The sequence below is a fragment of the Oratosquilla oratoria genome, chromosome 28 (genome assembly GCF_046742065.1).
Source record: "Oratosquilla oratoria isolate Oo_2021 chromosome 28, ASM4674206v1, whole genome shotgun sequence".
Taxonomy (NCBI): Eukaryota; Metazoa; Arthropoda; class Malacostraca; order Stomatopoda; family Squillidae; genus Oratosquilla; species Oratosquilla oratoria.
In genome coordinates, this window is record NC_134804.1 from 22485905 (window position 1) to 22511746 (window position 25842).

Below are 25842 nucleotides of genomic sequence, written 5' to 3' on the forward strand. Positions count from 1 at the left end.
ACTATGTACATATGTCGTGGGTGGAGTTGAGAAGGAATGTCTGAATATTTTGTTTTAATGTTTTTCAATTTCATTGTGGAAACGGGTACAAAAGGGTAATTGCTTGGTATAGAAAACGGGACTACTGAAGTACGAGTAGGTACAAGAGTTAATGTTGCCTGGAAACGGAAATGTGTTGTGCCCTTATAAGGAGATAAAAGAGAGGCTATGGGTTTAACGGTTGTGAAAATGTATTGTACTCGGTAAATATTGGTATGGTGAAGAAACTTGGATTCCCATAAACAAGTGAAAGAAAAATAATTATAAACAAGGAGAATGGAAGGAATAGGTAACAGGGTGATGTAAAGTTAGAGATGTTCTGCTTAGTTCAAAGGTCTAATCATATTGAGTGTTAATTACCGAAATATGGTATAACATGTATAGAATAAAGATAACAGCTGGGCAGGACTCGTTGTAATGGATCTAAATTGGAATTACAGTAACCTTGTAGTGAACGCTGAAACGATTGGTTGTTTATAGAAAAGATTAGATAATTTTATGGATGGAGATGACATGTGGTAAGGGACATGGAACTGTTTAGTGTAGGCCGTATGGTCCATTGTGGCTCCTTCATCCATATGTTCTTGCGTTCTTAATATATTTTCATAGAATTGCCGTGATACCAACGTTGTTCCCTGCATATCATATACGATGTAATCGGGGATAAATTTGCTATTGATAACTGTAGCATAATTGTGCTCGTGTCTTTGAGGCAACTATACTGGAAGTGACGCATATGAATGTTCACCTGGAATCTACATCAAGCTCTTCCAGAAAATTAGTTCGTATCCATGAGGAACTACTTCCAGGGTTCGTGTGCACCATTATAACGTGGCATGTGTGTGAAATTCGTGATTTCGAATTAGAGCGACGAGGCGAAGACGTCCCCATCGATCCTCTCATGACTCTAACGATGTGCCATAAGTCCTGAATATCGATGGGGAGCGTCTGTCTCAACCCCTTTCGTGTTCTCCAACGCTCGGAATCTGCTTCCTTCTGTGGAGGATGAGGAAGGGGCGGAGGATGAGGAAGAGGATGAGGCTAAGAGGAACGAGGAGGATGTGGCGGAGGAAGAGGAGTAGTAAGAAGAAGAGACGGAGGAGGAAAAGACGGAAGAGGAGGAGGAGACTAACACCACACCACCACTACCACCACAATAGCGCGCGCGCGCACACACACACACACACACACACACACACACACACACACACACACACACACACACACACACACACACACACACACACACACACACACACACACACACACACACACACACACACACACACACACACACACACACACACACACACACACACACACACACACACACACACACACACACACACGCACACACGCACGCATACACGCATACACATATGTATATACATATATATATATATATATATATATATATGTGTGTGTGTGTGTGTGTGTGTGTGTATTGACCACTGACCCATCTAGGGGACAATACAGCTTTTATAAATGACCACGTTTTCTTAATTTGGCTGAACAAATCTGTATAGATGGGACGAAGTGCATATATACAGTAATACTAGGCGTGATGGAGTAGTTGTGGTTTCCAAAAGTTTCGAGCCATTGTAATAAGGTCGACCATACTGATAAGGTGTTAGCACTGAAATTCGATCTACAGTAAAGTCTGCCGTTGCGGAGGGGGGTTGGGAAGCCATAAAATGCTATGTGGACACTGCATAGCACATCTATGGAGTCGAATCCAGGCCTCCAAGTTTTGAAACAGGAACACTACCCACTATTCCAGAAGTTTCGAGCCATTGTAATAAGGTCGACCATATTGATGTGTTAGCAGTGAAATTCGATCTACAGTAAAGTATGCCGTTGCGGAGGGGTGTTGGGAAGCCATAGAATGCTTAGTGTACACCTGCATAGCACATCTATGGAGTCGAATCCAGGTCTCCAGATTTTGAAACAAGAACGCTACCCACTACTCCATGCAGGCTGAAAGAGTTGGATGTAGACAGCTTACGGATACAGGAGGAGGCATTTATCTGCATCCAGTCAGTCAGTATATGGGTGTGCTCATGTCTCAGTATCACTGAGATACCCACACACGTGCAGTTTCAACTGACAGTTATAACTGAACAGTTGTAACTGTCAGTTTAAACTACACGTGTGTGGCCGGCCTAAGTCAGGGACCTAGAAGAGGAGACTGGAGAGATTGTCGTTTAGTTTAGGCAGGGGAGACGTTCCATCCATCCAGGTCACCCCGCATATGTGTGAGAGAGACACTACTCAACTTGAAGTATGGTTGAAAACCTATAGACGTTTAGTATGAATGAGGGTGACGTGTTTATAGTTTGTCAGCTCAGTAAAAATCACAGAGTACAATCTAGAACAATGTTTTAAGCTGAACACGACCATAAATGGGTTAAAAGTCGATGCAAATATAATGCGAAGCTCGTTCAAAAAGGCCAAAATGAATCTGATCTTTTGTTCAACTTAAGAGAGTTGAATTTTCTGTTCAGGTGTTGAATATTCAACCCTCTGATGATTATGCAAGCAGATGTTCCCCGATGCTCTTTATCTTCTTTGGTTTATATTACCCCCCCCTTTTTTTTTTAGAAAATGTGACTAAGAAAGCAATTTTTTTAATACTATTCTTACTTCTTTTTCTTCGGTTGAATAGAATTTGAACCAATTTGAATCTATACAAGACTATATTAGTTTTAAACTCGAGGGATACGTGTAAGTATAGATGAAAGAAATGTTGCTTTTGTTTATCATGCTGTTTAGGAGGCTTAGCATGTCTTCGTTTAGAATGCAACGTCCTTTGTTGTTTTACTAATCTGACAGAATCCTTAATCGACTAAGCGTGATTGTAGTTATAAATTCCCTCCCCCTCCTTCCCTAAGGTTCACATCACTTTACTCTAAACTCTGTTCACATAGACAAATACACTTTACCGTTACATATTTTGCAATGATTTTAAGACAGAATAAGTAAAAAAAATCTTGTTGATATAATTTCCGAAATAACTTGGAAAAATGACAACACAAATATCATACCTAAGGGTATGATCAATCTTGCTTCATTGAGTACACAAAGACATGCCTGAACTTTGTACAATATGATCAAGGACAAAATGTACAAACTTTAGAATATACACACATGAATTTCTAAATTCTAGGTTGCACAGTATGGGTGAAACGTTCTGGCTCAGTTGAACGAAAGACAGTGAAACTGTATGTGCTGAAACAAATATTTACGGATAATATAGGACCTGTGTAATGACGCTCTTGTGACACATTGTAAGTAGGCTGTGCATGCATAATACTTGTTAAAGATTCTCTCTCTCTCTCTCTCTCTCTCTCTCTCTCTCTCTCTCTCTCTCTCTCTCTCTCTCTCTCTCTCTCTCTCTCTCTCTCTCTCTCTCTCTCTCTCTCCTCTTTTTCTCTATAATTTTCTTTCACTTTATTTCTTTCTCTCTATTTCCCTCTCTATTTCTCTCTATTTCTTTCTCTCCACTCCTCTATCTATCTCTCTCTGTCCATGTCTCTGTCTCTCTCTCCCCTCCTCTCTCTACCTATCTCTCTGTCCATGTCTCTCTCTCCCCTCCTCTCTTTCTCTCTCTCCCTCTTTCTATATCTCCCCCTCCTCTCTATCTCCCCCTCCTCTCTATCTCTCCCCTTCTCTCTCTCTCTCTTCCCTCCTCTCTTTCTATCTCTTCCCTCCTCTCTTTCTCTCTTCCCTCCTCTCTTTCTATCTCTCTTCCCTCTTCTCATTTTTCTCTTCCCTCCTCTTTATCTCTTACCTGCTCTTTATCTCTTACCTCCTCTTTATCTCTTACCTCCTCTCTTTCTCTCCCCTCCTCTCTTTCTCTATATCTCCCCTCCTCTCTGTCTTCCCCTACACACACACACACACACACACACACACACACACACACACACACACACACACACACACACACACACACACACACACACACACACACACACACACACACACACACACACACACACACACTCTCTCTCTCTCTCTCTCTCTCTCTCTCTCTCTCTCTCTCTCTCTCTCTCTCTCTCTCTCTCTCTCTCTCTCTCTCTCACTCACTCACTCACTCACTCACTCACTCACTCACTCACTCACTCACTCACTCACTCACTCACTCACTCACACACTGTGTGTATATCTTTGACTCTGTCTCTATCTGTCTGTCTCTCTCCGTCTCTTGTCATCCCATATCTCCCTTTATCTTTCTGTTTTTCTTCTCTTCTCGTGATTCTTTCCCCCTCTCTTTCACCTCTCCTCTTTTTCTGCCCTGCCTCTCTACCCATGATTTTCTCTTTCCAGATCTTCTCCCTGTGTCTGTTCGTTTTCCTCTCGAGTCTTTCTATCTTTGTTTTCTCAATGAATGTCTGTTCTCCCATCCCCGTACCATTTACAATGGTTTCTTCTATTGACCCTTTCGTTACTCAAATTTTCTCTTATTTGCTCGTTATCATCATCCCCGTAACGAAATTACTCGCTTCCATACACTAGCTTTTCATGGCTTTGGTATTCTGTGCTCACTATTGTAATGTTAATCAAATCTATCAACCATTTCTCTCTTGATAACTGATCATTTGATGCTTTATTTGGACTTGGAGCTCAGCTCATCCATATTATCAAATTAACTTACATCAAAGGGTTCAGAAACTATTGAAACGTCGAAAACGAATTAATGATGACACCTCACCTCACCGGTGTTCCGTGTCAACTTGGACATTGGCCACCATGGAGCTCTCTGCACATGGCTCTTCTTAACAAGACGACATTTGTTATTTCTTCTCCTACAGATGTCCTTAGCCCGTCTACATATTTTCTGCGTGGTTCTCCTCTTGTCCTCTTTACTTCTATTTTTCCCGTTAGACACGTATCTTCTCATTGTTTTTTTTTCTTGACGTGTCCAATAAAGTGTAACTGTCTTTTCCTGATAGTTTCTATTATTTCCTTGTGTTCCTGTTTGATGCGGTATTTACTAATTTTTAAATTCTGTTCATGAAATTTTCCGCATCCTTCTCCAAATCCAAATTTTTACTGTTTTTATTCTGTCCTGCATTTTACTAATTATCCAAGTAAAACTGACATAGAGTAAGAGTTTATAAACCTTTCTTGTTCTCGTGTTAATTTGATTAGTTCTAAGTCTTTAATTTTGTTGAAATTATTTTTTGTTATGGCTGTCCTTCTCTTTATCTCTTCGTCGCTTTTCCCATCCCAAGTTAACATGTTTCCCAGGTAAATGAATTGGTCCATCATCTACTTGAATTCTTAGCCTTAGACATTCTTGTTTTGTCATCATTACAATCACTTCCGTTTTCTTTTTATTCACTGTTAGACACCTGCTTCTACTTGCTTCTACTAGTGCTGAAAGAGTATTTCAAAATGGCAAGGTGGTGGAATAAAAAAAAAAAAGAAAAAAAAAAGTTTTCCCAAAAACGTTATCGGGATATCGCATGAATACCGGCCATGATTTTGAACAGGATATCCAGGTCTGAGTGATTAACATCTTTAGCTGAAGGTTCTATTCCAATAGTAATAGAATCTTGCGGAGATACATTTCAGGAGTGTACAAGCATGTATCCTGTGCTCTTTATTCTCCTGTGGAAGTAAAATGTGAATACATTGTGTGTGTGTTTGTGCACGTGTTCGCGACTGTAATTTTTTGAGACTGTGACTGTGTGTATGCAACTGTTCATAAATACGATAGTTTGTGTGAGATGATAATTTCCTTTCGAGTCCTGTGGTCCATATCCTTCGTGTGTCTATCGTGTGGCCTTCTTGAATACCCTAAATCTTCCTTACAATTTTTGTCTTGTGTTCTGCACTACTTTTGTTTCATTTTCATTCTTTTTTCTATATCCTCATCTCAATTTCTTTCCTTTCCTTACCTCGTACTTTATTTATATATTTTTACTGTATTTTACATCTCCAAGAAACCTCGTTACTTAGCAATGTTGCTGCACTCGCTGAGCTACATTCTGGCAACATAGGCTAATTTTATTTACCTTGGAGGAATCATAAATTCAGAAAAAGGCCTAATGACATTTGATATACATTCTGTAAATACTTTCTACTTGTTTCGTAATTTGAATGGATTCTCGTTGTTCGATTGTACATCTGGATTATGACCGTCTAATATGAGAAGGGTCAACGTTCAATATGATATTTCTCTTATTGTTTAACATGGTGTTTTTATTATTTTTGTAGTTCTTATTTTTGTTCGTTTTATTGCTGTTGTTTTTGTTCTTGTTCTTGCTCCAGTTCTTGTTCTTGTTCTCGTCCTTCTTGTTCTTGTTGCTGTTGTTCTTGTTGCTGTTGTTACTGTTGTTCTTATTGATGTTCTTTGTGATGGTTCGGTGGGTATTTAAACACCCGAGACGCAGTTCTATTCTATATTGGTGTCTAGAATACAAATCCGTAGATCCTTCTCGTTCTGTTCACCTACTGACTGCCGGCCCCCTGGCTCGCTTCTGGTTTGTCGGAGTAGAAATTGCTGACAAAGCATTTTGATGGGTTGGTAGGCTTACAAATATAGTTAATTAGTCATTCATATAAAGGATCATATTTTCATTACAAGGATGTATAATTGTTTGTTGTGATCTAATTATTGACCGTATTAATCTAAATGCGGAGTATAATGTATGTTGGAAAGGGTATTGCTTGGGATTTGATTATTTCATGGTTTTGGCACGTGAAGGAATAGACCTAGTGGTGTGTATGTATGTTCGTATGTGTTCAATGTGTTTTTCCGTGGGCGATGTTGCAATATTATAGGCTGCTTAAATTCTTGCTTATTGGTCTTGTTGCTTTTCTTGTTTTTCTTGTTTTGTAACGTTTGTTTTTTGTTCTTGTTTTTTTTTCTTTTTTGGTATTTTGTTTTCTCGTTTTTTTTATTTTACTTTTCCTTTTTCTTGTCCTTTTTCTTCTTTTTTTCAATTTTCTTTTCCTTGTTCTTTTTCGTGTTTTTTTTTATTTTTTCTTAATCTTGTTCATTTTCCTTTTTTCTTTTTCTTATTTTTCTTTCTTGTTCCTGAAGAATAAAAATAAAAAGGATGAGGAAGAAAAAGGATGAGGAAGAAAAAGGATGAGGAAGAAAAAGGATGAGGAAGAAAAAGGATGAGGAAGAAAAAGGATGAGGAAGGAAAAGGATGAGGAAGTAAAAAGGATGAGGAAGGAAAAGGATGAGGAAGGAAAAGGAAGAGGAAGAAAAAGGATGAGGAAGAAAAAGGATGAGGAAGGAAAAGGATGAGGAAGGAAAAGGATGAGGAAGAAAAAGGATGAGGAAGAAAAAGGAAGAAAGAGAAAAAATGAGGCAGAAGGGGTGGCGTAGGGGGAGAGGAGGAGAACGCGAAGGAGGAGGAAAAGGAAAAGGAGGAGGAAAAGGAAAAGGAAAAGGAGGAGGAAAAGGAAAAGGAAAAGGAGGAGGAAAAGGAAAAGGAGGAGGAGGAAAAGGAAGAGGATTAGGAGGAAAATGAGGAAGAGGAAAAGGATTAGGAGGAGGAAAAGGATTAGGAGGAGGAAAAGGATTAGGAGGAGGAAAAGGAGGAGGAGGAGGAAAAGGAGGAGGAGGAGGAAAAGGAGGAGGAGGAGGAAAAGGAGGAGGAGGAGGAAAAGGAGGAGGAGGAGGAAAAGGAGGAGGAGGAAAAGGAGGAGGAGGAGGAAAAGGAGGAGGAGGAGGAGGAAAAGGAGGAGGAGGAGGAAAAGGAGGAGGAGGAGGAAAAGGAAAAGGAGGAAAAAAATGAGATGGAAAATGATAATGAAAACGCGCACACACACACACACACACACACACACACACACACACACACACACACACACACACACACACACACACACACACACACACACACACACACACACACACACACACACTCAAACTCACTCACTCACCCATTCACTCACCCATTCACTCACTAACCCACCCATTCACTCACTAACCCACCCATTCACTCACCCACCCATTCACTCACTCACCTACCCATTCACACTCACCCACTCATTCACTCGCACACTTACACACACTCACTCGCGCACTTTTTCCATGTCCGAACCGAGATATGAAAATTGGTTCAAAATAAAGAATCATTGTATTTTTCGGTATCCTCGCACATCGATTAATCTATATAGACCGCCATGCATCCATCTCCTTGAAGTTTGCCGCATCAAATTCGAGCACAGCCTCAATCATTCTTCGCTCGAAGGTTCAGGAACACCGCGCCTCCGTCTGTTAAACGACTGGAAAGTTTGAAATGCGTCGAACGTTATCTAAATGTTTGAAGGGCAGAAGCCGTTACTGGAGTAGAAAATCTGGAAAGCAGACGTAGTTGCTGGAATAAACAAGTCTAGTGGCAGTAACTGGTCGTGATGTAGATGAAAGAAAAATGTTAACAGTTTTAAATGGAACCGTGGTGATGTTCAACGAGTCTAGGTGATGTCTAGTGTAATGTTACCTCTCGTTCTGGAAATCCGAGTGAGTAGATTCAGATATACTTGGTGATTAAGGTACACACACGAAAAACACTATACTTACTCATGGTAATCATTGGAAACGACGACGATAATGTGAAGTTCATTCATTGCTCATTGTTCCATAGATGACTGCAGAGACAGAATTCAGTCACGCTTATACTTACATTTAGACTTGCATTTGCACTTACACTTGCTTACGCAAACACGCAAACACGCAAACACGCAAACACGCAAATATACACACACACACACACACACACACACACACACACACACACACACACACACACACACACACACACACACACACACACACACACGTACACACACACACACGTACACACACACGTACACACACGTACACACACACACGTACACGTACACACACACACGTACACGTACACACACACACGTACACGTACACACACGTACACGTACACACGCGTACACACACACACACGTACACACACACACACGTACACACACACACGTACACACACGTACACACACACACACACGTACACACACACACACGTGTACACACACACACGTGTACACACACACACACGTGTACACACACACACGTGTACACACACACGTGTACACACACACGTACACACACAGTTGGTAGAGCGCTGAACTGGGAAGTAGAAATGCTCCCAGTACCCAGTTCGAATCCTGCCCAGGGCCGAAATTATTTCGGTATCACTGTGCCTTGGGTCGTTACTCTGACTCTCGTGGGCGGGGAGTTGGGAGTGTGTGTGTGTGTGTGTGTGTGTGTGTGTGTGTGTGTGTGTGTGTGTGTGTGTGTGTGTGTGTGTGTGTGTGTGTGTGTGTGTGTGTGTGTGTGTGTGTGTGTGTGTGTGTGTGTGTGTGTGTGTGTGTGTGTGTGTGTGTGTGTGTGTGCGCGCGCCCAAGGTCATAGCATTACCCATAGATCGGACCTACGAGCTCTGAGCTCTCTTCCAGGAGGGAAATAGCTGTCGATCACGAGTCCAACACGTGATCCAAAGACCAAGTGAACACACACACACACACACACACACACACACACACACACACACACACACACACACACACACACACACACACACACACACACACACAAGGGAACGCAGGAACACACACACAAGGGAACGCAGGAACACACACAAGGGAACGCAGGAACACACACAAGGGAACGCAGGAACACACACAAGGGAACGCAGGAACACACACAAGGGAACGCAGGAACACACACAAGGGAACGCAGGAACACACACAAGGGAACGCAGGAACACACACAAGGGAACGCAGGAACACACACAAGGGAACGCAGGAACACACACAAGGGAATGCAGGAACACACACAAGGGAACGCAGGAACACACACAAGGGAACGCAGGAACACACATACACAGGAACACACACATACACAGGAACACACACATACACAGGAACACACACATACACAGGAACACACACATACACAGGAACATACACATACACAGGAACATACACATACACAGGAACACACACATACACAGGAACACACACATACACAGGAACACACACATACACAGGAACACACACGGACTAACTAACGCATAGGCACACAGTCATACACACACGAACACGTACACGTACATACACTCTATACACATGTACATATATACGCATTTACACACACACACATACACGCGCACTTATATATATATATATATATATATATATATACATATATATATATATATATATATATATATATATATATATATATATATATATATATATATAATATATATATATATATATATAAAATAGTTTTTTGCGGACACCCGAATCCGGTCCATGCGATGCTAACCTGTCCTTTGTTGCTGCCCCGTCATTACAATGGCGATGACGTCAGATGCGTTTTATCGTAGGATAAGTATTGTATGTAGAGACAAATAAGAAAAGAAACCATGAGTAATGTTTGCGTTTTCGCAGTAGGATGTACATGTAAATGGCGTCGGTAGGCAGAGGCAATTCGGGTTGGTAGGAAATGTCCATACCTTGGTTTCCCCGAGTCCAGGGCTAACTCGATGCCACAGCCCTGGCGGCTCTGCCAGAAGAGTAAGAACCTATAAAGTGGTTAAACATAACTGAATGAAATATTATGGCGGAAACCAAATCACAATGATGATTACTCCCCGATACAGAAGTATTTTATTTGTTCAATTATTAGTTAGAGGGCAACTGGACGAAATATTTTTTGGTCATCGAGATGTATAGGAGAAGGAAAATGAGCGAGAGACGCATTAACACTATGATTGCATTTTACAATTGGTATCTTTCTTCCAGCTGTCGTCAAGGGATTTGATTTAGCTGAAGAAGAACCCATCACTGCGGCAAAATAGCCTAAGGTGAATATGTAACAAGATTTTCGTGAAAATATCCTACTTTATTTTTCATATTTTTGTTCCTAAGTGGTCTGTAGAACTGTCAAGGCGTTTAAACAAGCTCGGCATATCCTAAAAATGACGAGAGGAACCTTTACCAATTCTCTTAGAAGACCAGGAGAGAGCGTTTCATACAGATCTTGCTTCGTTAAGCATTTATTCGACCAAAACGTAAGGGAAATTTGCGGAGTCGTCCATTTTCCTCGTAGCGTTGGACGACATCAATGCCCTTCCTTGTTCTGTTGTCCACTATGTACTTCCATATACGTATACGTACATATATATGGATATGAATGCATGTGTATTTTTGTGCACTTCTGTGTACGTTAGTATTGTGTATGTATATAATATTTTGTCTGACAATTTTAGTTCAGACTTTTCTTAATTCTAACATCTACCGAATCGTACTGGTTTCGCATCATCCTCGGCACAGGTTTGTATCCTACACTCGTTTCAGATTACCATTAGTGATTGTCACCTGCCCCAATAGTCCCAGCTCACAAGGCACGAGTGAATGCTTCAGCCGAAGCTGTGTAGGCTGTGTAGGCTCTTAACCATCCTGTGTAGGCTCAACCATCACCTAACGAAGGGATACAACAGAAAATGCATCAAATAATCCTTTGGTAGCTAAAGTAAGCTAAATGCCACCAGTACAATTATGGTCAATTGTAATCAATATAAAATTTCTGTAGCTGCCTTCATGGGTACTTTAAGAGGGGGTTCACATGGTCGAACGCGGTTCCACAGACACGTGTTTAAAGTGATGCGAGAACGTGTGAACGGGGTATTTGGGGTTTAACCAACGTGTTCGACAACCAAATACCCTGTTCACACGTTCACACATCACTTTAAACACGTGTCTGTCGAACCGCGTTCGACGAACCGTTGGACCGTGTAAACCCCCTCTAAGTCGCCAGATCAGGTGGCACGTGCCTCGCGGCAACAAGGTTGGGAAATTGCCCTGGGTCTGTGAATAAATCGTTGCTAGGACTCCTCTTCCCTCTCCTCGTCCCCAACCACTCACTTTCTTCATCCGTAGAACTTCGTCTCTTAACCTAGTAGAACAGAGTAATTTGCTCTCGCTGCTTTTGTGTGTCTGCTCTACTGTATGCAGCGCCAAGATGTTTGGAGCAGTCGAGCTCTAGCGCGCAAGGTTGATACGCAAACAAACCAGGACGTGTAAACAGAGATCGGACAAATAAGCTAAAAGGTAAACACTACAACTACATTGCTAAGATGGAGCGGGGAATTCACACGGTGATGTTAGTGTGTGATTAAAAAAAAATAAATGCGTTTGTTGTTCAATGCGTCCCTTTTCGTATGACGAATATTCTTGGTTTAATCTGTTCCCCTCTGGCCTTTTACCCTCCCTTAATTCGTTCCCTCCTCCACCCCCCACGTTCTCTCTCCCTCTCTCTACCTATCCGTCGCTTTCTCTGTGCCAATAAAAATTTCTATCCGTCGCCACGTCTCCCTGTTCATTGCCACGAGCCCACACATGTCCAAAGCTCCTTGCGCACCCATGCCCGCGCTTCCATGTCCGCGCTTCCATGTCCGCGTCTTCCTGCCCGTCCGTATTCGCGTCTTCCTGTCCGTCCATATTCGCGTCTTCCTGCCCGTCCATATTCGCGTCTCTGCCCGTCCATGTCCGCGTATCTGCCCGTCCATATTCGCGTCTCTGCCCGTCCATATTCGCGTCTCTGCCCGTCCATATTCGCGTCTCTGCCCGTCCACATTCGCGTCTCTGCCCGTCCACATTCACGTCTCTGCCCGTCCATATTCGAGTCTCTACCCGTCCATATTCGAGTCTCTGCCCGTCCATATTCGAGTCTCTGCCCATCCATATTCGAGTCTCTGCCCGTCCATATTCGCGTCTCTGCCCGTCCATATTCGCGTCTCTGCCCGTCCATATTCGCGTCTCTGCCCGTTCATATTCGCGTCTCTGCCCGTCCATATTCGAGTCTCTGCCCGTCCATATTCGCGTCTCTGCCCGTCCATATTCGCGTCTCTGCCCGTCCATATTCGCGTCTCTGCCCGTCCATATTCGCGTCTCTGCCCGTCCATATTCGCGTCTCTGCCCGTCCATATTCGCGTCTCTGCCCGTCCATATTCGCGTCTCTGCCCGTCCATATTCGCGTCTCTGCCCGTCCATATTCGCGTCTCTGCCCGTCCATATTCGCGTCTCTGCCCGTCCATATTCGCGTCTCTGCCCGTCCATATTCGCGTCTCTGCCCGTCCATATTCGCGTTTTCCTGCCCGTCCATATTCGCGTCTTCCTGCCCGTCCATATTCGCGTCTCTGCCCGTCCATATTCGCGTCTCTGCCCGTCCATATTCGAGTCTCTGCCCGTCCATGTCCGCGTCTCTGCCCGTCCATATTCGCGTCTCTGCCCGTCCATGTCCGCGTCTCTGCCCGTCCATGTCCGCGTCTCTGCCCGTCCATATTCGAGTCTCTGCCCGTCCATATTCGAGTCTCTGCCCGTCCATATTCGCGTCTTCCTGCCCGTCCATGTCCGAGTCTTCCTGCCCGTCCATATCCGCGTCTTCCTGCCCGTCCATATTCGCGTCCCTCTGCCCGTCCCTTTCCACTTCTTTCTCCATTCTCATCCTTGTCACCCTTTCTATTCCTAAATCTCTCTCTACCTGTATCTCGCTGAAGCTCCTTCTTCACCACTGCCTCACTCGTATTCCTTTTCCACTAAGTCTCTCATTCCTTCACCACCATCTCGCTCAAACCTTCTCTCCACCTTGTCTGCCACGAGGACACTCAACCAGTCTGTCCGTCTGTCTGTCTCCGTCTGTCTCCTTCTCTGTTTGTCTCCGTCTGTCTCTGTCTGTCTGTTTGTCTGTCTGTCTCTATCTGTCTCTTCGTGTCTGTCTCTGTCTCTCCCTCTTCTCTCCCTCTTCTCTCCCTCTTCTCTCCCTCTCCTCTCCCTCTCCCCCTCCCTCTCCCTCTTCTCTCCCTCTTCTCTCCCTCTTCTCTCCCTCTTCTCTCCCTCTTCTCTCCCTCTTCTCTCCCTCTTCTCTCCCTCTTCTCTCCCTCTTCTCTCCCTCTCCCCTCCCTCTCCCCCTCCCTCTCCCCCTCCCTCTCCCCCTCCCTCTCCCCCTCTCTCTCCCCCTCTCTCTCCCCCTCTCTCTCCCCCTCTCTCTCCCCCTCCCTCTCCCCCTCCCTCTCCCCCACCCTCTCCCCCACCCTCTCCCCACCCTCTACCCCACCCTCTCCCCCACACTCTCCCCCACCCTCTCCCCCTCCCTCTCCCCCTCCCTCTCCCCCTCCCTCTCCCCCTCCCCGTCTCCCCCTCCCCTCGTTCTCTTTTCTTTCTCGCTCTCTCGTTCTTTTTTCTTTCTCGCTCTCTCTCGTTCTTTTTTCTTTCTCGCTCTCTCTCGTTCTTTTCTTTCTCGCTCTCTCGTTCTTTTTTCTTTCTCGCTCTCCCTCGTTCTCTTTTCTTTCTCGCTCTCTCTCGTTCTCTTTTCTTTCTCGCTCTCTCTCGTTCTCTTTTCTTTCTCGCTCTCTCTCGTTCTCTTTTCTTTCTCGCTCTCTCTCGTTCTCTTTTCTTTCTCGCTCTCTCTCGTTCTCTTTTGTTCTTTCTCACTCTCACTCACTCGGTCTCCTTCTCTCTCGCTCTCTCACCATCGTTATCACTGTTTACTCCGTGTACTATTCCCTTCTATGGTCCCCTTTCTTTTGCGTATAATTTTGTATTTCGTCTCTTTTCACCACTGTCTCTGTATGATAGTCATTCACAGTATTCTTCTCTCTCTCTCCCTCGTTTTTCTCTCTCCCTCGTTTTTTCTCTCTCCCTCGTTTTTTCTCCCTCATTTTTTCTCTCTCCCTCGTTTTTTCTCTCCCCCTCGTTTTTTCTCTCCCTCGTTTTTTCTCTCTCCCTCGTTTTTTCTCTCTCCCTCGTTTTTTCTATCTCCCTCGTTTTTTCTATCTCCCTCGTTTTTTCTATCTCCCTCGTTTTTTCTCTCTCCCTCGTTTTTTCTCTCTCCCTCGTTGTTTCTCTCTCCCTCTTTTTTCTCTCCCTCGTTTTCTCTCTCCCCCTCGTTTTCTCTCCCTTGTTCTCTCTCTCCCTTGTTCTCTCTCTCTCTCCCTCGTTTTCTCTCTCCCTCGTTTTCTCTCTCCCTCGTTTTCTCTCTCCCTCGTTTTCTCTCTCTCCCTCGTTTTCTCTCTCTCCCTCGTTTTCTCTCTCTCCCTCGTTTTCTCTCTCTCCCTCGTTTTCTCTCTCCCTCGTTTTAAGAACATAAGAAATAAAGAAGACTGCAAAAGACCATAAGGCCTACACTAGGCAGCTCCGTATCCATCACCACCTGTCATCCCCATCCATAGAGTTGTCTAATCGTTTTTTAAAACAACTGATAGTTTCAGCGCTTACTACATGGTTACTAAGTTTATTCCATTCATCGACCATCCTACTAGTAAACCAATTCTTGCCTATTTCCTTCTTAAATCTAAATTTGTCCAGTTTATACCCATTACTGCGAGTCCTGCCCTGTTGTTTTATTATGATGACCTTGTTTGCATCACCCTTGTTATAGCCTTTGATCCACTTGAACACTTCTATTAGATCACCCCGCACTCTGCGTCTTTCCAGAGAGTGTAAGTTTAGGTGCCTCAGCCTCTCTTCGTAAGGCAAATTTCCGAGTCCTTGTATCATTTTGGTCATTCTTCTCTGTACTGATTCTAGTGAGTTTACGTCCATTCTGTATGACGGAGACCAAAACTGTACTGCATAGTCAAGGATGGGTCTAACTATCTCTCTCTCTCTCCCTCGTTTTCTCTCTCTCCCTCGTTCTCTCTCTCTCCCTCGTTTTCTCTCTCTCCCTCGTTTTCTCTCTCTCCCTCGTTTTCTCTCCCCCTCGTTTTCGCTCTCCCTCGTTTTCTCTCTCCCCCTCGTTTTCTCTCTCCCCCTCGTTTTCTCTCTCCCCCTCGTTTTCTCTCTCCCTCGTTCTCTCTCTCTCCCTCGTTCTCTCTCTCTCCCTCGTTCTCTCTCTCTCCCTCGTTCTCTCTCTCTCCCTCGTTCTCTCTCTCTCCCTCGTTCTCTCTCTCTCCCTCGTTCTCTCTCTCTCCCTCGTTCTCTCTCTCTCCCTCGTTCCGATCATCCGACTTAGTCAAATTATCTTATTTTCTTCTGTAGGCCCCATGCCTCAGATCATCCAATTTAGTCAAGTTCCACTTAGTATAAGTATATGAGAGGGTACATAAATGGTAGATAGTTTTGCTTTATTTTCTTCACGAATTCTCCTACAACGTGATTGTCTTAGTTACACCAAGGGACTCCCATCTGGAATCCTCAATTTGTTCATTAGGTCAGTTTGCATTGACGTCATGATTTTAGTTCAAAGATCTTTATTTTTACATCTAAGTACCTCCCCTAAGGGCGTAAATTTACGCCCATGAACCAATTGAATTTTCTCCTCCTGCCTTTCTCCAATCAGAAAGGCTGTTACAAACTCCATAAACAATACAGCTTACTCAAGTAAATATCGAAATCAATGCACTACGGACTTAATTTACGTACTGTTACATCAGCACAATACAGCAATAAAATCGGGTCCCCAGCGGTTGTTTGTAAATTTTTAGCCAAGGAGCGAGGTTGTGCATTTCCTTCGTCTACGAACTCTTCTTTATCAAACATCCAACTCGTAAAAATGAAATTCTCGCCATCTACTCCTCTATCTCGCTTGTCTACCTTTATTTACGAGCCTTATCTACGAGCCTCTTACACTCGATTACTTCTCTCGCTCTCTCTCTCGTTCTGTCTCTCTATCGTACTGTCTTGTTCTCTTTTATTCTTTTTCTTTCTCGCTCTTTCGTTCACTCTGTTACTCGTCCGTTCTCTCTCTCTCTCTCTCTGTCTCTCTGTCTCTGTCTCTCTCTCTCTCTCTCTCTCTCTCTCTCTCTCTCTCTCTCTCTCTCTCTCTCTCTCTGTCTCTCTCTGTCTCTCTCTGTCTCTCTCTCTGTCTCTGTCTCTGTCTCTCTCTCTCTCTCTCTCTCTCTCTCTCTCTCTCTCTCTCTCTCTCTCTCTCTCTCTCTCTCTCTCTCTGTCTCTCTCTCTCTGTCTCTCTCTGTCTCTCTCTCTGTCTCTGTCTCTCTGTCTCTCTCTCTGTCTCTCTCTGTCTCTCTGTCTCTCTGTCTCTCTGTCTCTCTCTCTCTCTCTCTGTCTCTCTGTCTCTCTCTCTGTCTCTCTCTCTCTCTCTCTCTCTGTCTCTCTCTCTCTCTCTCTCTCTCTCTCTCTCTCTCTCTCTCTCTCTCTCTCTCTCTCTGTCTCTCCCTCTCTCTCTCCCTCTGTCTGTCTCTCTCTGTCTCTCTCTCTCTGTCTCTCTCTCTGTCTCTCTCTGTCTCTCTCTATCGCTCTCTCTCTCTCTCTCTCTCTCTCTCTCTCTCTCTCTCTCTCTCTCTCTCTCTCTCTCTCTCTCTCTCTCTCTCTCTCTCCCCCTCTCTCTCGTTTTCTCAATCTTCCATTTTCTCAATCTCGTTTTCTCTCTTGTTCCCTTTCGTTCTCTATCTCTCGTTCTTTCTCTCGTTCTTTCTCTCGTTCTCTCTCTCGTTTTCTCTTTCGTTCTTTTCTCGTTTTCTCGTTTTTTCTTTCGTTTTCTCGTTCCCTTTCTCGTTTCTCTTTCTATGGTTCCTCTCTTGTTTTTTTTCTTGCGTTCTCTCTCTCGTTTTCTCTCTCGTTCTCTCGTTCTTTCTCTCATTTGCTGTCGCTTTCGCTGATTTTCTGTCTACCTGTCTGTCTCTCTCTCTATTTCTCTTCGTCTGTCTCTCTGTCTCAATCATTTTTCTGCCTATGTCTGTTTCTGTTTTAGGTGTATATTTCTCTCATTCTTTCTCGTTCTCTTTTGTGTTTTTCTTTGTTTCTGTCTGTCTATCTGCCCCTTTGTCTCCCACTTTCTCCTTATCTGTCTGTCTCACTGTCTGTCTGTCTCTCTCACTCAGTCTGTCTTTCCATCTATCTGTCTCTGTCCCTGTCTGTCTGTCTGTCTCTGTCTGTCTGTCTGTCTGTGTCTGTGTCTCTCTGTCTTTGTCTCTGTATCTATCTGGTTTGCTTGTCTGTCTGTCTGTCCGTCTCTGTCGCTGTGTCTGTCTATTGATCTGTCAGTCTGTCTATCTCTATCGATTTGTCTCTGTCTCTGTCTGTCTATCTGTCTGTCTCTGCCTTTGCCTGTTTGCCTCTGTCTTTTCCTGTTTGTCTCTGCCTGTCTCTCTCCTTGTCTGTCTCTGCTTGTCTGTCTGTCTGTCCGTCTCTTTTTATTTGTTTCTTTGCTTCTGTTCCTCTCTGTATTTTCTTTTTTCCATATTTCTATATTTTGTTTTATTATTTTTCTGTTGAAAAAAGTCCATATTCGTTAATACTTTCCTTTTCTTTCTGCATTTATTTTTTTTTTTCTATTTTTTCTTCTTATCTTTTCTTTTCCTTAAAGATACGTGAAGAGAAGCAAGAGACGAGGAAACTACATCTCCTAGAAAGGACTGAATAATCCCATTAAATCTTGTCCGCAGCTCCTGTAGTGACCGGAATGGTCGAAGTACGTTGCTTACTGTTCCTGCAGAACCTACATACTGAAGTCAAGACCCATGACCTAAAAGAGATAATGAAGGTCTTCGGGCCATTGTGGTGGTGTGCGGTCGTAAAGGACTCGAAGGGTGTCTCCCTCCGTTCAGCCTATGTCTGCTTCTTCGAGGAGGAGATTGTCTCACGCTTGGCAATCAATATCGACGGGAGTCTCGTTTATGGACAAAAGGTCCGTGCCCGAAAACTCGACCTCCTGCCTGACAAGGGACTGGAAGTGGCTGTTTGTAAGAGGTTTTACGTCTATGTGAGAAACGTGGATGAATCTATCCCCTACGAGGAACTCTGTGAGGAGATGAAGCACCTCTTCGCGAAGCCATCGAGGTCGAAGGTGCGCTTCTGTTTGCAAGGTGACAAAGAAGGACGTCGCTCAGGGTCTTGTTTCTTGTCCTTCGGGTGCCAAGAGGATGCAGTGAGGGCCATTTCTGGCCGCTACGAGCTTCGAGGGAGCAGGTTAGAGGTCATGGCTGCTTCTCGCAGAGCTGCAAATGCTTGTCATCGAGAAGTGTAGCAGTCTGAGGCAGATATTATTGTATTGCATATGTAAATTGTTTAAAGGAGATTTTGATATTTTGAATACATCGTTAATGGTTTCGACCACCAGTGTCTTCTCCATGGTGATGAGTAACTTAAACCCAAGACTATGGGAAATAGGATTTCAATAGCAATATTGTGAGGTGGTTTTGTAAGGTTGATTGCACAGGAACACGCTGGGCGCATACAGTTTGAGTTCTGTAATTTTAGACTCCAAATAAAGAGATTTTCATACAATTAAGTAGTTTACTAGGTTCTTTTTATATGATAATTGTAATATGGATTAATAATGATTTAGCTTAATTTGCATAATAGATTATTTTTTATAACCCTTTGCTCGTGATATTTTAAGTGTAAATAAATATCTATATTCAAGATCGAGTTTCACTTGCCTCTAATTTTTCAGTCACTGTGGCGCGTTGACCTTCACAAAGGAACACAAAGAAGAGGAAACGTCAGCAGGCCTACTGGCCCTAACGAGGCTGTTTATGATTACTATACTAAGCTACAGTTAAGAAAACAGGGTAACTAGGCGATAGAAGATGGACTAACACTACTGCTACCACTATCCTATCCAATTACAATTGAATGACGGGCTGTCAGATCTTTCACTGCAAGGTATAATATTTTATTTGCGGATTAGTTTAAGTATTTATCTAGGCGATTTTTTAAATATTATTATTGTGTTACTTTCAACGACAGTGAAAGGTAACGAATTCCACATATGAACAACCCGGTTAAAGAAGAAATGCTTACTTTCATTCGAAAAAAATCTTTTACCAATTTAAAATCGTGACGTCTTCTTGTATTTGATTGGTCTAATAAGAAGTAATCTTCAACATTGATGTTGTCAAAGCCTTTGAGCATTTTAAAAACCTCGATTAAATCTCCTCGCATTCTCCTTTTTGAAAGTGAGAATAAATTTAGACTTTTGTCTTTCTTCATACGGCAGATTTCTCAGCCTTGGTATCATTTTGGTCATTCTCCGTTGCACTCTTTCTAGTTTACTAATATCTTTCTGGTAGTATGGGGACCAAAATTGTAAGTTGTATTTGAGATGGGGACGGACCAAGGAATTATAAAGGTTTAGCAACATTTTTTCTTATTTATTTTCGAAGACTCTTCCGATTAACCCAACCAATTTATTTGCCGTTTTAACAACTGAGCAATGTTGACTTGGCTTCAAGTCATTTGATATTAAATCTCCTAGATCTTTTTCTTTAGTTACTGAATCCCCATTACGCCATTCATCTGGTATTGGATATGATCATTGTTACTTCCAATGTGCATGACTTTACATTTGTTAACGTTAAATTTCATGTGCCACTTGCTTGCCCAGCTTGATAATCTTTCTAGATCGAATTGCAGAGTTTTTTTTTCTTTGATTGTTGTTACTTTACCAGTAATTTGTGTCATCAGCAAATTTTGATACTTTGCAGAGGAGGCCGTCGTCTAGATCATTTACATATATTAAGAGCAAAACGGGTCCCAAAACTGATCCTTATAACGTCGAGCCAGCTAGATGAGGCCCCGTTTATTACAACTGTTATTTTTTTATCATAGATCCCATCATTAATCTAGTTATGGATACTATGTTTTTAATTTGTCGAGCAATCGTTTATGGGAAACATTATCGAATACATTCTGAAAATCTAGATAAATGATATCAACTGATCTACATTCCTCGTATTTGCTAAAGACGTTCATTAAAGAAGCCGAGGAAATTAGTTAAACATGAGCGTTTGCTACGGAAGCCATGTTGTGAATCTTTCATATATATATTTTTTTTTCTTGAAATTTCACTACTCTCTCGCGAATGATGGTCTCTAGCAGTTTACACACAATCGAAGTCAGGGTAATCGGTCTGTAGTTGCCTGGATGTGATTTGTCCCCTTTCTTAAATATTGGTGTTACGTTAGCACATTTCCAATCTGATGGGACTTTACCAAGTGTTAAAGATTTGTTGAAAAGGATGCACAAGGGTTTACTGATTTGATTTTTGACCTATCGCACATGCTCACGCCCATAGGCCTACTCACGCTCTAGCTAATATACACGCTCGTGCGCATGCACACACTGGCAAGCAGAAACACGCTCGCGCGCGCACACGCTCACTCACACACACTCTCGCGCGCGCACACTCACTCACACACGCGCGCGCGCGCACACATACACTTGTGTAAAAAAACAAAAACAAAAAAAAACACGCTCGTGCGTACATACTTAACAAATGTACTCTTTTGCTTGGTAATGATACCCATACCGACCTGTCAATCATGTATTTCAATCAACCTGTAGGATAAAAGTTCTGCAGCTTTCTTGGAGAGCGACAAATCACTTATCAAGTCCTTCAAATTCTCTTGATTGAAACAGTGAGGAGCTAATGTCTGATGATTAATCTGCAGACTCTGAATTCATTCCGTGGAAGTCCATATCAGGTACATAATTTTCATCCTCGGAGGAAGCATATCCACTGAAAATCGGAACTGGTAGAGACTCAGAATGAGGTACTGGCCGGATCGCCGAGGAGATGTTTGGGTAGTCGATTTTGTGCCGATTTTTCTTACCAATCCCTTTAGTATTCACCAGAGAGAAATAACAGTCAAATACATGATCCTTTGGCTCTCGCCACGCCATCGGGATTCCAAAAGGAAGACCATTTCCCTTTCCTTTCGTCCACTCACGAATATGCTCCACATAACTATGGCAAACAGCATGTGGAGCCCACTTCTTAGCTTGATCGCCAAGAGGAACATCAAAATAGGCCATTTAAGTGCTGATCACAAAGTTTGATGTATTGCTCCTTTGAAGAATTAGCATGTAACAGCCACATATGTAGCAGATGATGTCTGGATCATTAACACAATTTCCTCTTGACAAAGCCATTACTAACATGAGACCTGAAAATAAATGAATATTTTGCACAACACTTATTACTATCTTAATACTATGTACTGTGAAGTGTTTGCTTTCTACAAGCACCCTCTCTGTCCGTCCGGATTGCAGTTTTTGGGGAAACTAGAAAATAGAAATTACGGAATAACTATAATATGTAGGTAAAAATTAATTGTATATTTGAAATCGGCATGAAAAAAACCTTTAAATTGGCAGATAAATCTGTCACCAGAAAATGTGAATAAATTGTTCCCCTGTATATATCAGAATTGTTATATACTGTAAAGACAGTCTGTTCACGTCAATTAGAAATGTTACTTTGTCTCACATACATACATATACCAAAGGCTTTTTCCCCCTTACACATGGTTTGCTAATATAATTTTTTCATCTTTCTTTGTGTGTCAAAAGAGGATAGTCAGAAGTTTTAATTTCAGGTTGTTATTCTTTTTCTGCAATAGTATATAAGCATATTTCTAATGCATGTCGACGCTTGTTTCAGCGTGCACAATAAAAACAATAAGATATGTAATATATGTATATTTTTTGACAGCCTGTGAGGAGGAAGGTCGGTTGAAAGCGGCGTCACAGGCTCTTTGTGTACATCATTGGACTTCATTCTCCTGAGAACACCTCTCTTCTGCATAGCCCTTTAGTTACACGGAGGGTTTCTTTGCAGAAAGTCATTGGCGGTAGTTAAAACAAAGATCACTCAGTGGTTAAAAACTATTGTCACCACACTAAGCACATACCTCTTTTTCATTTACAAGCTTCTTAAAGTTTCCCGGAGTAAATCTAACTCTTAGCTTCGCGGCATTATGGTTGAAGTAGAGTGTTTCATGTTTCTCAACAACCTACACTCTGACATCACAAGTGAAGACTTGAAACGAACCTTACAGATTTTCGGACCCATATGGTATTGCAAAGTCGCCAGGGACTCTAATGGATCTTCCCTCGGTTCAGCGTATGTCTATTTTTTAAGTACAAGAAGCGTTAAGCATGCGGCCAGCACCATCGATGGAAAACTCATTTACGGCAAACCGGTCCGTGCCAGAAGTATTGACGTCAATCCTTGTGTAGAGGATACAATTGCCGATATCGACAAGAGATTTTACCTTCATGTGAGCAACTTGGATACATCTATTCCAGACGACACACTTCATTATGAACTTTTACGTCTCTTCAAACCACCACATGCATTTGAGTTCAGAACGCGTCTTCTGTTTGATAAGGATCGCCAAACGGCTTCGTGTTTCCTATCATTTGACCGAAAAGAAGACGCCCTCCGGGTTTTAGTGAGTTCTCCAGTGATGAAGGGAAGACGTCTGCAATTACTGGCTGCGTCGTCCAAGTATGCCAATACCGTTAGAGAAAGGTTTTAAACTAATAAATACATTCTTGTGAATTATGTTTCCTCTTTTCCTTGTGTTTCTTGAGTACATGTTTGAATGATTACGCATACGATGTAGGCAACATTTGACAAAAACATCGTGATTAACCTCTTTCAAGAATTATCCAGCTTCAGAAATCTTGACATTTAATTTCTCAGGCATTTGATGACACCTGTGTTCAATGAAGCCATTGATACAATTTCTGCATGACTGAAGGCAATATGCTAAATCTTCTCATTGTGAGCTGCGAATGTATAAATGCAAATCGTGTAAACATTGTATTAACACAAATCGTGTAATCATTGTGATACCTAGCTTGAGAAAACCTTTCCATTAACCTCCCATGAAGTACATACATACATACATACACGGGGGATAGCCAAAAAGAAAAAGGCATAGAAATCCCTCCCACCCATTTCATTTCCCATATATTCCACTCCCCTCCACCCTCCTCCCTCCCTCCTATCTTGGCACCTCCTGGATGACGGGTCATCCCTGCATCCTGTCCACTGCCCTGGGTCAGAAGCAGTGTCGCAACACACAGCACATCCACAGCAAGGCCACTTCATGAATTCGGCGACCCCCCCAGAAAAATACCTTCGGGCTGCGTCAAATTTTGTTTCATACATACTTCCTCACCCCCCATCCCCCACCCACTTCCCCTCATGCATCACAGCCTCATCTATACACAACCCTTCTCCATTCACCCCTATCTTCTGTCCTCTCCCGTCCTTCCTCCACAGACATTCTTCTTTTGTAAAACCCCTTTCACCCCATCCATCCATCTCATCCTAGGACGCCCCCTTATATTCACTCCTTCCACCTCTGCCTTCCACACTTCTTTTACTAATCTTTCTTCACTCATTCTTTCCATGTGTCCAAACCATCTTAATACTCTTTCATCAACCCTATATCCCAGCTCCCTTTCCACCCCTGTTCCCCTCACCTTCTCATTTCTCACTCTAGCCTAGTAACCCCTATCATACTTCTCAGACATTTCATCTCAAACACATTCAAACTCCTTCTCTCTTCCTCTCTCATGTTCCATGTTTCTGCCCCGTATATTGCTGTTGGCACAATCACTCCTTCATATAACTTCCTCATAGCATCCATTCCCAGATGTCTATTTCTCATTACACTTTTTAATCCACCAAGGCATTTACTCGCTTCACTCAATCTACATTCTACCTCCACCCCCACTCCTCCCTGTCCTGTCACATTCGCACCCAAATATCTAAAACTATCCACTTCTTCCAGTTTCTCACCCTTAATGCTCACTTCCAGCCTACTGTCACTCTCTCCCCTTGTACATCTCATCACCTTACTGTTTCCCACATTTATCTTCAGCTTCCTTCTTTCACACACCTTCTCAAACTCTGTCACTAACTTTCTCAATCCCTCCTCTGATCCTGCTACAAGAGCAGTGTCGTCAGCAAACAACAGCTGGCTCACCTCCCACTTTTCTCCATTTTCTTTAATCATCTCCAACCCCTGACCCACTAACCTTGCATTCACCTCTCGCATCACCCCATCCATGTAAAGATTGAACAGCCAGGGCGACATAACACATCCCTGACGAAGTCCCACCTTTACCTCAAACCATTCACTCATTCACTTCATTCCCATGAAGTAATGTGGAGAAAATGTGGAAGAGACACCACGCATCAAAGTATACGTCTCCCAAAGCCTACCTAGATAACACCATAAAAGATGTGCCATTTTAGTGTGTTATCTACACATCATGAAACTACTTTGGCGTGTGATCTACAATGTAGAATGTTATCTACAGAAAAAATAGATAAAAATGTTGCATCATGTCATCGTTGTGGGAAAGAAATGAAGGACCCTCGAAAAAATAGCGAAATCCCACCAATTCTACATTGCACGGTTCGCGACTGCCAAACTTTTAGTTCCATCCTCAGTTTTTTCCATTGCAGTCTTTCTTTGTGTCAACTTTTAGAAGTGACGTATATTTGATTATAGATATCTCTTATGATATGGTGCATCAGTTAACTGGTAGAGGTGAGGAATCAATATGCGATTGTTTTTATTGAAGAAAAAATGGAACACTCGAATCCGTAATTCAAAGAGAAGTCTCAGAAAATTCGCAAATCCATTCTGACAAATGGCCAGCATACTTCAGTCTAAATCCTCTAAATTTCCGCTGTCAACCACCAAAGACATTATGGTGCTACTATAGCGTGAGGTCTACCGCCATATGTCGCCTACCCAGGTGCAGCCTGAGGTCTTCCGCGTGACCCGTGTTTCTCTGGGATGCTCCCCGCACCTGTCCATCAAACATGTGACCTGCCCAAACCCATCAAACATGAGACCTGCCCAAACCCATCAAACATGAGACCTGCCCAAACCCATCAAACATGTGACCTGCCCAAACCCATCAAACATGTGACCTGTTCACGCGACCTGACCATATAAAAGGAAGCAAATGGAGCTCTCAAATCAAATTCCTCCTCTGCCTAAAATCGTTAATATCGATTGAGGG

General features: G+C 42.9%; 2 protein-coding genes across 3 annotated transcripts; both read left to right on the forward strand.

Annotated features, from left to right (window-relative positions):
- Nucleotides 1-3209: 3209 nt before the first annotated feature.
- LOC143040157 (uncharacterized) lies at nucleotides 3210-19428 on the forward strand. 2 transcript variants are annotated; one of them, XR_012967687.1, is made up of 2 exons: nucleotides 3210-3326; nucleotides 10849-10905. XR_012967687.1 is itself a non-coding variant. In XM_076210826.1 (2 exons), the coding sequence occupies exon 2, from the start codon at nucleotides 18467-18469 to the stop codon at nucleotides 19028-19030; it is 564 nt and encodes a 187-aa protein (XP_076066941.1). In that variant the 5' UTR covers nucleotides 3210-3326; nucleotides 18371-18466; the 3' UTR covers nucleotides 19031-19428. The 2 variants fall into 2 exon arrangements, 1 of the variants encoding a protein (XP_076066941.1); XM_076210826.1 differs by lacking the exon at nucleotides 10849-10905 and adding an exon at nucleotides 18371-19428.
- A 35-nt stretch (nucleotides 19429-19463) lies between these two features.
- On the forward strand, nucleotides 19464-23831 carry LOC143040256 (uncharacterized). Its single transcript, XM_076211019.1, has 2 exons — nucleotides 19464-19671; nucleotides 22502-23831. Exon 2 carries the CDS (start codon nucleotides 22767-22769, stop codon nucleotides 23328-23330), a length of 564 nt encoding a protein of 187 aa, XP_076067134.1. The 5' UTR covers nucleotides 19464-19671; nucleotides 22502-22766; the 3' UTR covers nucleotides 23331-23831.
- Nucleotides 23832-25842: the final 2011 nt, after the last annotated feature.